General features: G+C 41.4%; 1 protein-coding gene across 2 annotated transcripts in view; it reads right to left on the bottom strand.

Annotated features, from left to right (window-relative positions):
• LOC140188596 (uncharacterized) overlaps positions 1-15,650 on the bottom strand; it is a 124,923-nt gene that overhangs the window by 63,446 nt on the left and 45,827 nt on the right. For both annotated transcript variants that reach the window (XM_072245026.1, XM_072245025.1), the window contains 2 exons: positions 8,169-8,276; positions 3,779-3,879 (listed from right to left, as the gene is read on the bottom strand). In XM_072245026.1, coding sequence (XP_072101127.1) covers positions 3,779-3,879; positions 8,169-8,276 — 209 coding nt within the window. The remainder of the gene's footprint in view (positions 1-3,778; positions 3,880-8,168; positions 8,277-15,650) is intronic.

A 15,650-nucleotide genomic window follows, 5' to 3' on the forward strand; every position in this document is an offset into this window, starting at 1 on the left:
GGGACTTCACATCATGACCTTCTGATGAAGAATTAAGTGATTAACTGAACTAAATTAAAGAACCAGTCTTGTTCACTGAAAGCTTCACAAACTGAAATATTCACAGGCTGATTTAGCTTCATGTGGCAAGATATAAAGCTACATATTTTTCTATCTTATACTAAGCTGTCTAATTTCCTTGGTACATTCTGGTAGTTCTTCCTGAAATGATCCCTTTTTATCTATGTGGTCTGCCCTAATAAATACACAGGAAGACTGAAAAAAAGCAGAAAAGGAACTAAGAATCATATCCTTGGGATACCCAAAATATTATGCAGAAAAATGTACATGATAATGATTCAATGCAATTGCATCACAATTGTTTTGAAGGTCTTAATAGAGATATGATTCTTCAATATAATAGAACCAGAAGTTTGTGGTAGGTGGGATGACGTCAAGGACTTTAATTTCAAGAGGGACAAGAGATTGCAGATATTGGAATCTGGAGCAAAATACAAACTGCTGCAAGACCTCAGAAGGTCGGGGAGCATCTGCAGAGGGAGATGGGACAGGTGACATCTTGGGTCAAGACCCTTTATCTGGACTGAGAAAATAGAGGGGTTTTGCATGCCTGAAGTTAAGGTTTGCACTGGAATGAAGAGTGTGTTTGAACTAAAACGGAGTGCTTCTTCCAACTTTTTGTTACAGAGATATCTATCTCTCAGTAGTTATACATTGGTAGTACTCTTATTAGCAACCTTTCCAGATGAAGCATGGCAAGGTCTGAGGCTGCCACAACAGGAAATACAGGAAATCATGTTATCTGCAAAAACCGTGAATACTTTTCATCAATAATAGAGTATTCAGAGACAGCTAGAACAGAAAATGATTAAGTAATATAAATATGAAAAAGGTTTTAGTGAAATTATACATCCTGTGCCTTTCTTGTTTCATTATCCTTATATGTGTGCTTCAAAATCTTTGAGCTACACGGCAACGTCCTATGTGACAATAGCCTGGCTACTTCCAATATCACCGATATCTTTGACTCATGAGCACCTCTCAATCCAACTGGCCTAGGTTCACAATACTTGAAAATTCGCTTGAAGTTGCAGTCTGAAATCAGTAGCTGTGGTGCATTAGTGAGTGTTATGTCTCACAGGTCATGGTGGGAAGTGATTTGCAACCTACTTGAGGGAAAAGCATCAATGACCTAAACCTGCACAGTAAGTAACAGGACAGATGGTTTAATAGAACGTTGGCATTTAACTGCTCTACCACTATTTCCAGTTTAAAGGCACAGCAAGGAGTATAACAGCTTTACAATTTCAACAAATTAACTGTAGATATCAAATGTACAGCATTTTGATAACTTGCATTGTAAATTTTGTCTTTTGATGGCTTGGCTGTAACTTATAAGATTGTTTCCAAGAATGGTTCTGTTTGACCAATTCCCTCCTCTCTCCAGTGTTACACCACCAGGTAAGGCCCAATTTGTTTCCAAGACCGTTCTTGTCAAAGGTAATTTGATTTAAGATGCTGTTATCAGAATGAATCAGTAAAAGGTAATCAATTATTACTAAGAGAAAGGGAAATCAACCCAGAGTTTTAATGAGTGTCGAAGAAATCTGGTAAAGTGGAGGAGGAGGAGGGATGTCATTGGGTTTGGGATGGTCATTTGGAAGAGTGAAAAATAAATGCTGAAGAAAAACTGCAATTGCATTGACTGGACACTTTGGGCCTTATCTCAGATAATGGAACCAATGCAATAAAAGAGACCTTTACCCAAGAGCTAAAGATTAGTTTACATCAACTCACATATGTAGCATAACATGTTAACAGTGCTGGTGTACATGCAAATGTGAAGCAATTTACTTACACGATGAATTTGCACTAAATAACTGATCTCAAACTTACCTAACAAAATCATTATGGTGCCCTCAGAGAGTGAGGTAAACGGTTAATATAATAACACAACCCCAATAGGCAAACCATCAATACAGTCTAAACAGTTAAACATTAAAAACTAGAGGAATATGAATATGGCAGATAGATGGCGAAGCGATGCAGTGCGCGCGGCCACTCCGAATGATATCGGATTTGTGAAGTAGGATGCCGTGCACAATCCTGATTTGATGGAGACAGATGTGAAGAAGCACAGAAGAACATCTGGAGAAACTTCTGAAGTGCCTACTTTGCTGCCGCTGCTACTGTGCAATTGAGAATCTCCGGAGGGGAAGACCCCAAATCCTTGGCTTTGCCTATGGCCTCTTGCGGGGCTGGGGTCGAAGCGCTCGGCAGAGATGGTGCTCGGTGTTGGAGGGCTGGTCGGGGGTTTGAAATTTTCGGACGGACTCAGAGTCGGCTGTGGTCGGGTGCTTCCAGGATGCTGCATCAGCAAGTTTGCGGCGCTGGAAGCTCATGGAAGTAAGTTTCTCCCTTCAACCGTCTGCATGAGATGATGTGACTTTCGAGAGACTTTGAGACTTTTTTTTTACGTGCCCATGGCCTGTTCTTCATCGAATTACGGTATTGCTTTGCACTGTTGTAACTATATGTTATAATTATGTGGTTATTGTCAGTTTTTTTAGTCTTGGTTTGTCTTGTGTTTCTGCGATATCATTCTGGAGGAACAAATTGTATCATTTCTTAATGCATGCATTACTAAATGACAATAAAAGAGGACTGTGTGTCCTCATAATCTAAAAAAAAAATACAGGAAAATGATATTGAAACAAATGGAGGCTATGGTGAAATAATAATTTTTGAGAATTACCCACAGAATAGACACAGTTACAGGAAGAGCTGGAGATTCTTTATGGACATTTTTAATTATGTGGTAAATTATGGTTTTCCGCATTGTTATATTCCGATTATTGCAGATATCATTTTCCACTGCTTTGATTGCACATGTCTAGTGGATTTTTGAATAGTTTGTTAAAAAAGATAAGACTTTGAGCAATTTGGCAACTTTACGGCATTGAGTTGGAGATTTTAAGGTAACCTTATATCCTACAAAAATCAGCAGTAAAAGTTAGTAAAGGGGTCTTTATTTTTATAAATTTTATAAGTTTCTCCTTCCTAGCCAAATGATGTGAGCAAAAAATGTGCTGCAAAATTGGATGAAGACAGAAACTAGATACCTGTGAAAACAATGTATGAACTGTCACATCCTGACATTTATGATGTTTTATGCACTCACTGAGAGAATAGCCAAAGGAGAGAGGTAGCTTATGCAGAAGCTGCTAGTCAAGCACTGTTAGAAAGTATTTTTAATTATATCTTTTCTAGAAATCATATGTTTTACTAAACTCTGTTAAGAAAAATAAAACAACAGAGAAGCTTTGTGGATATTGAGCAGAGAATATGTAAGTCCCTAAACGTAAATCTGTCATTCATTCTTTGGGATTTTCTTCTGTTTCAAGAATGTCTGCAAAGAGTAAGAATTTCAGGTTGTATATTGTTTACATTCTCTGAAATTAAATGGAACCATTAAATTATTTAAAAATGTCAAAGCAGGATGATGAAGAGAATCACTATGCACATTGGTACCTAATGCCAAACAGGCAGTGAATACCTTGCTTTAAGTCACTTAATAATACCCTATTTTCAATAGAGTGACAATATAAGCAAATAGCATGAACTCAAATCATTGGATCAAACAAACTCCACTGAGCTACCTCTAACTTCAAAATAACACTTGCTTTTCACAGCATCATGAAAGGCATTCTTGAGAGAGAAATATCTTGGCATCCTTTTTCCCTTATTTCCAAATCTCGATAGTTCAGGATCTATGCACCTTTTGTGGAGTTGTTCTGTTCTTGGGTGATGGCTGTCATAAATTGAAGGGAATGTATCGGAGCCAATTGATTCTTGTTCCAGATCTTGGTTAAGGTTGTCCTGAGTAAAAGAGATAAACAATGAAAGTGAAATTGGTAATCGCAATAAACAGTGGAGATGAAACCTATTGGTTTAAGAAAGGAGCTGGACTTGGTATGGACCATGATGCTTCCTGCAAAAGAGACGTTGTTATGTGGAGGAGGTGTACAGTCTGACAGCAACTGATTGTCTTAGTTGCTTCTGTTGTGATCGCAAGACTCTGTAGGACATTAATGGTGTAGAATGCTGCGAGTCCAGCTCATTGATTTATTGGCAAACGCAGGGGTGGATGGTGGAGGAGCTGGGTGGCCTTGGTCATAGAGGGGAATAGGCCTCAAGCTGCAGTGTCGCCTGTTTACAGCCACCAAGGGGGAGCATCTGAGTTGGGCATTTCACAGGAGTGCAGGAGGTGGTGTGGAACAGCATCCATGCTGGAGTCAGTGCTGCCCCCCAATCTCATTCCACCGAGATGCGACACAGCGTCATAGGAAGTCATTCCTGCCTGTGGCCATCAAACTTTACAACTCCTCCCTTGGAGGGTCAGACACCCTGAGCCGATAGGCTGGTCCTGGATTTATTTTCTGGCATAATTTACATATTACTATTTAACTATTTATGGTTTTATTACTATTTATTATTTATGGTGCAACCGTAACGAAAACCAATTTCCCCCGGGATCAATAAAGTATGGCTATGACTATGACTATTGCTCAGTAGAAGACAGGTTGTATTGCTTTTGACTGCAGATTGCTGCGACATTAATGGATTCAGGTTTTTTGACTTTTCGTGTGACTGTATTTTACTGTTAGCTTACTTATGCTAAATGTGCCTTATGCTGTGCATGTCTTTTGGTACTATATTTTGCAAATGTATATTTCTCTCCCTGATGAGCCCAATTACTACTACGCTCGCTTTGACTGAGGGAACAAGGAGGTCACCCTCAAAGCGGATCTCCCACCTGGTGAACTGCCTATCTCACTTTCCACCTCCGATATTTGTGCCACCCTGAGCAGGGTGAATATACGGAAGGCAGCTGGTCCGGATGGAATACCTGGCCGTGTGCTCAGAATCTGTGCAGGGCAGTTGACCAGGGTCTTCACGGACATTTTCAATCTGCCCCTGGCCCAGGCAGTTGTCCCCACAAGCTTCAAGATTGCCACCATCGTGCCAGTGCCAAAGCATTCCACTGCCACGGGCCTAAATGACTTCCGCCCAGTTGCCCCATCATTGCAAAGTGCTTTGAGAGACTGGTTCTATCACATCTGAAATCCTGTCTGCCCACTACCCTGGACCCCCATCAATTTGCCTATCGCACCAACAGGTCTACAGAAGGCACCATCTCCACAGCACTTCATTCTGCCCTGACCCACCTGAACAGCCCCAACTCTTACATCAGAATGCTGTTCATTGACTTTAGTTCGGCATTCAATACTGTGATCCCCTCCAAGCTGATCGCTAAAATTTCGCCAGCTTGCTATCAGCTCATCCCTCTGCAATTGGACCTTGGACTTTCTGACTAACAGACCCCAATCAGTTAAGTTAGAAAACCTATCCTCCTCCACTGTCACCCTGAACACCAGCGTGCCTCAAGGCTGTGTGCTGATCCCTTTTCTGTACTCTCTTTTCACCTATGCCTGCGTTCCTGTACATGGTTCTAACTCCATAATCAAGTTCGTAGACGACACCACGGTGGTTGGTCTGATCAGAGGGAATGATGAGATGGCCTACAGGGATGAGGTCCAGCACCTGGCCGCGTGGTGTGCCGACAACAACCTGGCCCTTAACACCCAGAAGACCAAGCAGATTATTGTGGACTTCAGGCATGCTAGGAGTCACACTCACATCCCCATCTACATCAACGGAACTGTACTGGAGCGTGTATCAAGCTTCAGATTCCTTGGTATCCATGTTTCCAATGATCTCCCTGGGTCCCTGAACTCCTCCATCCTGATTGAAAAGGCGCAACAGCGCCTTTATTTCCTGCGGAGCATCAAGAAAGCTCACCTCTGAACCAGGATACTGATGGACTTTTACCGCTGTACCATTGAGAGCATACTCACCAACTGCATCTCAGTGTGGTATGGCAATTGTCCCATATCGGACCGCAAAGCACTCCAGCGTGTGGTGAAAACTGCCCAGTGGATTATCGGCACCCAATTGCCCACCATTGAGAACATCTACCATAAACGCTGCCTGGGCAGGGGGAAAAGCATTATCAAGGATGTATCTCACCCTAACCATGGACTTTTTACTCTTCTCCCATCTGGTAGGCGCTACAGGAGCCTCCGCTCCCGCACCAGCAGGCACAGGAAGAGCTTCTTCCCTGAGGCTGTGACCCTGCTGAACCTCACATCACAGCGCTAAGCAGTATTGCACCCATATTGGACTGTCTCAGTACTTTTATATTTGCATGGTGTAGCACTTACTTTTTAATTCACAGTTATTTTGTAAATGATACTATTCTTTTGCACTTCTGGTCAGATGCTAATTGCATTTCATTGGCTTTGTATCTGTACTTGGCAGAGTGACAATAAAGTTGAATCTAATCTAATCTAATAAGGGATGTCTCTGGTCGCAGATGGGAGGAACTAATCACTTCTTCAGAGCGTAATGGTTGAATATTTTGTGGCTTTCAAACTAAACAGAAATGAAAATAAGATGCAAGCTTCTACCATAAATACAAAGTGAACTGAAGAAGAATATTAAACCAAAGAAAGAAGTACCTTTGTTACTGTCAGTCCTAACAGATTACATCATTGTTACATAATCACCAATACAAATGAACATTAACACATATTAATCTACACCAAGTGCTCATTCATTTTCCAGATAAAAGTAACTACTTTTCATAACCTTTCTTATAAATACTTCTATTTCAGTCATCTCCTTGAAGGACACGTCCCACCCATGGCGCCATTCTGTAATGGCACATTTAGATAATGTAACTTAAGGCCACTGAGACCAAATTTAGCAACTTGATATGTACAGCTCACTACTATACAAGACTAGGCATACTGTAGATGTGTGGTGGAAAGTGTGCCAACTGACTGCATTATGGCCTGATATGGGAACACCAATGCCTTTGAGCAGAAAATCCTACAAGAGGTAGTGGGTTCGGCCCAGTACATTACGGGTAAAGCCCTCCCAAACGTTGAGCACATCTATGTGCCACATTGCTATAGAAAAGCAGCATCCGTCGTCAAAGATCCTCACCACACCGTTATGCTCTTTTCTCGCTATCTCCATCAGGTAGAAGGTACAGGTGCCTCAGGGCTCGCACCACCAGGTTCAAGAACAGCTGCTACTCCTCAACAATCAGGCTCTTGAGCAAAAGAGGATAACTACACTCATTCTATCTCTGGTGTTCCCACAACCGATGGTCTCACTTTAAGGACTCTTTATCTTGTTATTTCATAATATTTGTTTATTGCTATTTATTTATATTTGTATTTCACAGTTTGTTGTTCATTGAACCAGTTTACAGTTACTGTTTTATAGATTTGCTAAGTATGCCCACAGGAAAAAGAATCTCAGGGCTGTACATGGTGACATGTACGTACTCTGATAATAAATTTTACTTTGAACTTTATATGTACTAAACAAATAAGAAAGCAGGTTTACTTTACCACTTACCCTAACAAGTAAAACTGAAGATTCATAAGATTTTTTTTTCTTACAAACAGATGGTGAATGACTTTCTATTAAAGGCTGTTCTTGGATATCCAGTTTTTGACCTGGATCCCACTAGGGAAGAGTGAGGAATAATAAAAGAATAATTGATTTTGTATGTGATGTACATATTTTGATAATAAATTTGAACTTTAAACAGTGGGGGAAAAAAAAGATGTCTATTTCATTCGTTGATTCCTGGAGATGAACTTTGCTGCTTCCACCTAAAAATTACATAATACAATTCATGATGGGCTCTGCAGCAGGCTCTCAAGTATATATTTACAGTCAATAGGCATCTCTACAGATCAAGGAAGTAGCTAGTAATGGGCAGTTCAGTGCTGGCTGCCATTGGATGACAGCCTGATGACTTCCAGATAACTTTTTCCTGTTTGGTGGTGCAACATTAAAACTTCATTACCTCAGGAATAATGGAACCTATGACTGATGTCTCAAGACAAGGTCCTAGTGTACCTGTAGCACTCCAAGAGAAGCAGAATAAGGGGAATTGTGTCACAATTGTGCAGGTCATTCACTCAATGGACTGCTTTCAGAGAGTGATTTAACAAAAAATTGACCCAAATGTTAAGTTAAATTGATTTTAATTTGTATACCATTGATCCATTTTATTGGCAACTTACAACTGCCTCGAAGTCTGCAGATTTGGAAGGTGGTTCGATGTGCTCCATGTGGTGAGGATCACTGCCTTGTCCAGTCTGTGATGGTTGGAACTTTTGAAGGCTTCCTACCTGTTCAGAAACATGAAATATACGCACAAGCATTTAGTATAGAGACAATATGAACTGAAGAGGGAAGGTAAGTCAAGGCAAGTCACTTTTTATTGTCATTTCAACCATAACTGCTGGTCCAGAACATAGTAAAAATGAGACAACGTTTTCCAGGACCATGGTGCAACAGAAGAAAAGGAATGAAAGAAAAAGTGAGAATATATATCCATGTGTGTGAATGAGATAGAGGCTAAAATAAAAAGCAATTGAGAGATCATGTGTATGACAGAAAGACTTTGAATGAGTATCTGAGAAAGTGTATTAGATGTTGAAACATTGAGAGAAAGAACATGGGTGAGTATGAATGTGAGAGGGAATGTTGTGAATGAGTGTGAAAAATTGAGGCAGAGGGTGAGTCAGTGTGAGTCAGACAATGAGACAGAATGTATCAGAATCAGGTTTAATATCACTGGCATATGTCATGAAATTTTAAACACAAGAAATTCTGCAGATGCTGGAAATCCTAAGCCACACACACAAAATACTGGAGGAACTCAGTAGTCAGGCAGCATCCATGGAACTGAGCAAACGATCGACATTTTGGGTCGAGACCCTTCTTCAGCACGGGAAAGGAAGGGGGAAGATGTCAGAATAAAAAGGTGGGAGTAGGGGAAAGTGATAGGTGAAGCCAGGTGGGGAGGAAAAGCAAAGGGCTGGAGCAGGAGGAATCTGATAGGAGAGGAGACTAGACCACAGGAGAAAGAAAAGGCACCGGAGGAGGTGATAGGCTGGTGAGGAGAGGTAAATGGCCAGAATGGGGAATAGAAGAAGAAGGGAGTGGATGAGACTTTTTTAATGACTTTTTTATTACCATAAGGAGAAATCAATGTTATGCAACCAGGTTCATGGCCACCCAGACAGAGTATGAGGTGTTGCTTCCCCACCCTGAGGGTGGCCTCATCTTGGCACAAGAGGTCTTCCAACCAGCCCTTAAATTCACATGGTCTATTTCTGACACCTCTCTCCCCTTTTCTTGGTCTCTCTGTCTTATCCCTGCAGACAAACTGTTGACCAACTTTTTTTTATAAACCTACCGATTCCTACAGCTATCTTAATTATACCTCTTCCCACCCAACTCCTGTAAAAATGCTATACCTTTTTTCCCAGTTGCTTCGGCTCTGCCACATCTGTTCCCAGAATGAGGCTTTCCTTTCCAGGACATTAGAGATATCCTCCTTCAAAGAGTGAGGTTTCCATTCTTCCATGATTGATGTTGTCCTCACCCGCATCTCCTCCATTTTATGAATGTTTGTGTCATCCCATCTTCCCGCTGCCTTAACGGGGACAGAATTCCTCCTGTCCTTACCTAGCACCCCTTGAGCCTCTGCATCCAACACATCACTCTCTGCAACTTCCGCCATCTCCAAAGGGATCCTACCACCAAACACATTTTTACCTCCACCGCCCCCTCCATGCAGGGATCTGTGATTCCTTTGTTCATTCTTCCCTCCCCACTACTCTCCCTCCCAGCACTTATCCCTGCAAGCAGCCCAAGTGCCACACCTGCCCATTCACCTCCATTCAGAACCCCAAACAGTTCTTCCAGGTGAGGCAACACCTCACCTGCGAATCTGCTGGCTTCGTCTATTGTGTCCAGTGCTTCCAATGCAGACTCCTCTACCGGTAAGACCTGACGTAAATTGGGAACTCGTTCGTCAAGCACCTCCGCTCCATCTGCCAAAAGCAGAACTTCCCGGTGGCCAAACATTTAAACTCTGATTCCCATTCCCATTACATGTTGGTCCATAGTCTCCTCCTGCACTAGGATGAGGCCCCCCTCAGGGTGGAAGAGCAACACCTTATATTCCAACTGGCATCTTTTCACCTCTTTATCACTTATCCTTGGTGCCCATCTTCCTTCCCTTTCTCCTCTGCTATTGGATTTGTTCCTCTCCAGCCCTTTATGTTTCCTGCTCACCTGGCTTTACCTATCACCTTTTAGCTTTCTCTCACACCATCTTTTTATTCTGGCATCTTCCCCCTTCCTTTCCAGTCGTGAAAAAGGGTCTCAGTCCGATATGTCAATCGTTTGTACATTTCCATGGATGCTGAACTGCTGAGTTCTTCTAGCATTTCGTGTGTGTGGTCCTGAAATCTGTTGTTTTGCATTGCAGTACATAATAATAGAAAAACCTGTAAATTACAATAAGAAATACATATAAAAAAATTAAATACGCTGTGCGAAATGAGAACAAAAATAGAGTGTTCCTGGGTTCTCATCAAAAGTCCTTTTTTCCAGTCCTGATGAGGGGTCTTGGCCCAGTTGAATATTTACTCTTTTCTATAGATGCTGCCTGGTCTGCTGAGTTCCTCCAGCATTTTGCTTGTGTCGCTTGGATTTCCAAAATCTGCAGATTTTCTCATCTTAAATCTATCTAAGGAATTTGCCTTATCTCAACAATAAAAACGATGGATTTTTCAGAGGCGCCGTCTTTATTCTTTTTGTCTTTGCATTCTTTGCTGTTTATTTACCTCTTAGCATTATTTCTCAGTTCTTTATGTAGGCTGCTTAGTATTTGTATGTTTGTTTGAACTCTAAAATAAATGATCATTAGAATTAAGACAGCTCGTCATTCCCGATTCCAGAAGAACACTAAGGAATAGAAAATAAACAAAGATCCAACACCAGCTACAAAATATTCTATGGTTACTCATCCAGGCTACTTCAATAGCACTTCTCAAAATGATTACCTTTACCTCTACTGCTAAGGAGGACTAGATTCCTCATCAAGTGCGAAATACTCAGAACCAGAAGGGCAGGTATCTCGTTGATACAAAATGCAATCTAAAGTGTTCTTTTAATCAGTTGTTATAGTCATGATGGGATTTAGGATTCTTTGCATTATTTCCCTGCCTTAGCCTCCCTCTCAAGTTTTAATATTGTTAAAGAGAGATAACTGTAGTACATAAACCTTTGAAATTCCCAGACAAAGTTGAAATATTCCAATGAATGGAATTTTGAGGGTGAATGGAGATGAAATGTGTCTAGTTTCCTTACATAGTGGAGTGGAAAATGTTTGCTCTCTGACATTTGTGACGCCAAGCCAAGTTATCGGGCGATTGATGCTAATGAGAGAGATAAAGAGAGACAATGGAGAAATGTTCAAAATGCTAATGAGGGAGGCGAGATAGATTAACGGAAAAGAAACACAATTCAGAATATTGACAGACCAGTTGCTTTGAACCTGAACTGTTTGAAGTTTGATGGACAGGCGATACCCCAGCAGGGGGATAAAAAGAGCAGGTTCGCTAGCCACGGAACACACCACGAGATCATGAGATAACAAGACCCTGGAAGAGCGGTGTGCCCCCACAAGTTGGTAGGAGTTTGGAGGTCCGGTTCGCGGGAACCGATCATAGACTCACAGGGTGTAAAGGTACGATCGGTGGGAACCTGGCGTGTGTGTCTGCCCTTGCTTGGGTGCCGGGTTCACCGTGGAAGAACAGTCGTATCCGGAACGGAGGGGTCATAGTCGGTGACCACAGCGGGATAGAAGACATAAAAGGGTCCGCCTGAAACCAACTGCGAAGACATCAAAGGTCTGCTGGAAACAAACTGCATCCCCCGCCTCTCTCTCTCTCTCTCCAATGGCACAACAGCGATTACTGCAAACTGTACTAAGCTGAACTGAACTCTGCGTTACAAGACTGATCATTTTACCCCTAGACTGCGATAGAGCTTGGTTTGATTCCTATTACCCTAATTCTGTGTACATGCGTGTATTATCATTGCTAACCTGTTGCATTTATATCCTTACAATTAGAGTACTGTGTTACTTATTTCTTTAATAAAACTTTATTAGTTCCTAGTAATCCAGACTCCAACAAGTGGTCCATTTCTGCTGGTTTGGCAACCCAGTTACGGGGTACGTAACACATTAAAGTATGAACATCCAATTTTTTGAAAGAAAAGCAGAACTTTTATGACTGGTTGCATTACCACCAGTTATGGAGGCTCCAATGCACAGATTCAAAAGGGGCTACAGAGGGTTGTAGATTCAGCCACCTCCATCAGCAGCAGGTGCCTCCCCACCTTACGAAGGTGGCATCCATCATTAACGGCCTTCACCACTCAGAACATGCCTTCTTCTCATTACTTCTACCAAGGAGAATGTACAGGAGCCTGAAGACTCACACTCATGGTTTAGCAATAGCTTCTTCCCCTCTGTCATCAGATTTCTGAATGGTTCATGAACACTACTTTGCTATTTCTCTTTTTTTATGTAACTTATAGTTATAGCTTATGTCTTTCACTATACTGCTGTCACAAAACAACAAAATTCACAACATATGTCACGACAATAACCCTTTTTCTGAAACTGAGCGGCCAGGGCTGTAGTTTTTAGCATTTAATGTTCACAATCCTATATGTATTTCAGCTTTCTAGTTAAGAATGAGAAGCCAAGTTGTTCTCCCTAGAGCAAAGAGTGATTTTAATGGCAGTGTATGGGATTATGCCATTGGAAGGAAGCAATTAAGGGAGACCCTTTTTTAAACCCTCCACAACAGCTCTAGCAAACTGCAAGGATATTAGTCCCCCTCAGGTGTAGGTGTAACCCATTCTTTTTGTAACACTGAACTTAGCTCCTGGATCTACCAGACATTGCCTTTAAAATCATTCCTGGTGCTTCTTGGTAGAGAAGCCAAAAGTCTCCTCACACTGCTAATTATGGTGGACTTCACATCTATGTCTATTTTATGGCTGGAGAGCCTGACATCAATAGTAGGAAAATTATTGGAAAGTATTCTAAGGGATGGATATATGAGCATTTGGATAGACAGGGACTGATTAAGGATAATCAGCACGGCTTCATACATGGCAAGCTGTGTCTAACCAATCTTACAGAGTTTTTTGAGGAAGTTACCAGGAAAGTTAATAAAGGAAAGGCAGTGGATGTTGTCTACATGGACCTTAACAAGGCATTTGACAAAGTTCCACATACTAGGTTGGTCAATAAGTTTCAGTTGCTAGGCATTCAGGATGAGGTAGTAAACTGGATTAGACATTGACTTTGTGGGAGAAGCCAGAGAGTGGCAGCATATGGTTGCCTTTCTGACTGAAGGTCTGTGACTCGTGGAGTGCTGTAGGCATCAGTGCTGGGTTTGTTGTTGTTTGTCTGCTATGTAGATGTATCAACCATGTGGATGATACTGTGGATAACTGGATCAGCAAATTTGCAGATGACAGCAAGATTGGGGATGTGGTGGACAGCAAGGAAGATTATCATGGCTTACAGTGGGATCTGGACCAGCTGGAAAAATGGACTGAAAAATGGCAGATGGAATTTAACACGGAGAAGTGCGAGGTGTTGCACTTTGGTAGGACCAACCAGGGTAGGTTCTGTACAGTGAATAAGCAGGGTACTGAGAAGTGTGGTGGAACAAAAGGATCAGGGAATATGTGTCCATAATTCACTGAAAGTAGCATCACGGGGTTGTAAAGAATGCTTTTGGCACATTGACCTTCATAAATCAAGGTACTGAGTACAGGAAATGAGATGTTATATTGAAATTGTGTAAGACATTTGTGAGGCTTAATTTGGAGTATTTTGTGTAGTATTAGTCACCTACCTATGAAAAAGATATAAATAGGGTTGAAAGAGTACAGAGAAAATTTACAAGGATGTTGCCGGGTCTGTAGAACCTGAGTTATCAGGAAAGATTTAATGGGTTAGGACTGTATTCGTTGGAACATAGACGATTGAGAGGAGATTTAATATACAAAATTATGAGGAATGTAGATAGGGAAAATCCAGGAAAGGCTTTTTCTAATGAAGTTGGGTGGGTTAGAAGTCATGGGTTAAGGGTGAAAGGTGAAAAGTTTAAGGAGGACATGAGGTAAGGTTGCCAAATTTCTCACTTCCAAATAAGGGACAAAAGTAGCAGTCAAATACAGGACACTTGTGTTTACCCTGAAAAAGACTACCATGACCATGAAGCCTTGCGCGGGCACCTGTGTGCACGTGCCTAACGTGCGCATACATGCTGATTTTTTTCTACAAATCAGTTTTGGCTTAATCTTTCCAATTCTGCTACACTGTACATACATTATTTCCACTTTATATAGGCTGTGTATTTATCATATCATTCCTGCTTTTAGTATATGTTAGTGTTATTTTAGGTTTTATGTGTTATTGGTATGATTTGGTAGGTTATTTTTTGGGTCTGGGAACACTCAAAAATTTTTCCCATATAAATTAATGGTAATTGCTTCTGCACTTTATGCCAATTCAGCTTATGAACAATTTCACAGGAATGCTCTACCTTAGTGGGCGAAATACAGGATGAGGGTGGTCCCGTATGGGACAAGCCAATTTAGCCCAATATACGGGATGTCCCGGCTAATACAGGACAGCTGGCAACCCTAACATGAGGGGAAACTTCTTCACTCAGAGGGTAGTGAGAGTGTGGAATAAGCTGCCAGCATAAATAGTACATGTGAGCTCAATTTCAAAGTTTAAGAGAACTTTGGATAGGTACATGGATGGTAGGGGTATAGATGGCTATGGTCCCAGTGCAGGTCAATGGGAGCAGTTTAAGTGGCTCGGCACCAGACACGATGGGCTGTACTGACACTATGACACTATGGTTTGTGTTAGTTGAGGATGAACAAAATGACTGTGACCCACTGCTTCCAAAATAACAGTGTAGTTTCTATTCACTTAGACTCAAAGGGGATCTCCTTCACTATATACCTGGCTCTCTTTGGCCTTACAACAGCCTTTGACTGGTCTAGAAAAACTGATGCTTTCTAAAACCTGGCTGCTTGCAGAACTGAATCTCCACCTTATGTTTGCTTCATGATAACATACAAGTCATGTTCTTTACCAACAAATCCACAAAAAATGCAAACTCAGTACAAACTAATAACAAAGCTGCTTTGTTATCACACAGTTTTCTTAATCTTTCTTGCCCCAGTACTGTGTCTGAAGCCCAACAATCTTTCTGATGGAATAGAGCTAATTTATGGGACATTTCACTTAACGTTGCCTCCCACACTACAACTGTCAGTTAGTGAACCATAGTGTACAGATATAAATGCATGGCGGCCAAGCTCTGAGACATATCAACTTGCACAATACGAATGGGCCTTTCACTTAACCCCTGAAAATTCTGTCTCACTGTCACAGTACCCTGTGACAAAAAAAAAGGCCTGTGATGAAATCCTGTTGAATTAGAATCATTTCCAGAAGACATTGATGATGAAATTCATTTTCATTATGTCATAATCTTTGGCTGTCGGGGACAAAACTGCCTGAAAATCAAAACCACAAACATAGCATATAACTTCTGGCCTACTGGGCAGAAGTCTACTGATCACTGCCCACTTATATA

The sequence above is a fragment of the Mobula birostris genome, chromosome 27 (genome assembly GCF_030028105.1).
Source record: "Mobula birostris isolate sMobBir1 chromosome 27, sMobBir1.hap1, whole genome shotgun sequence".
Taxonomy (NCBI): domain Eukaryota; kingdom Metazoa; phylum Chordata; class Chondrichthyes; order Myliobatiformes; family Myliobatidae; genus Mobula; species Mobula birostris.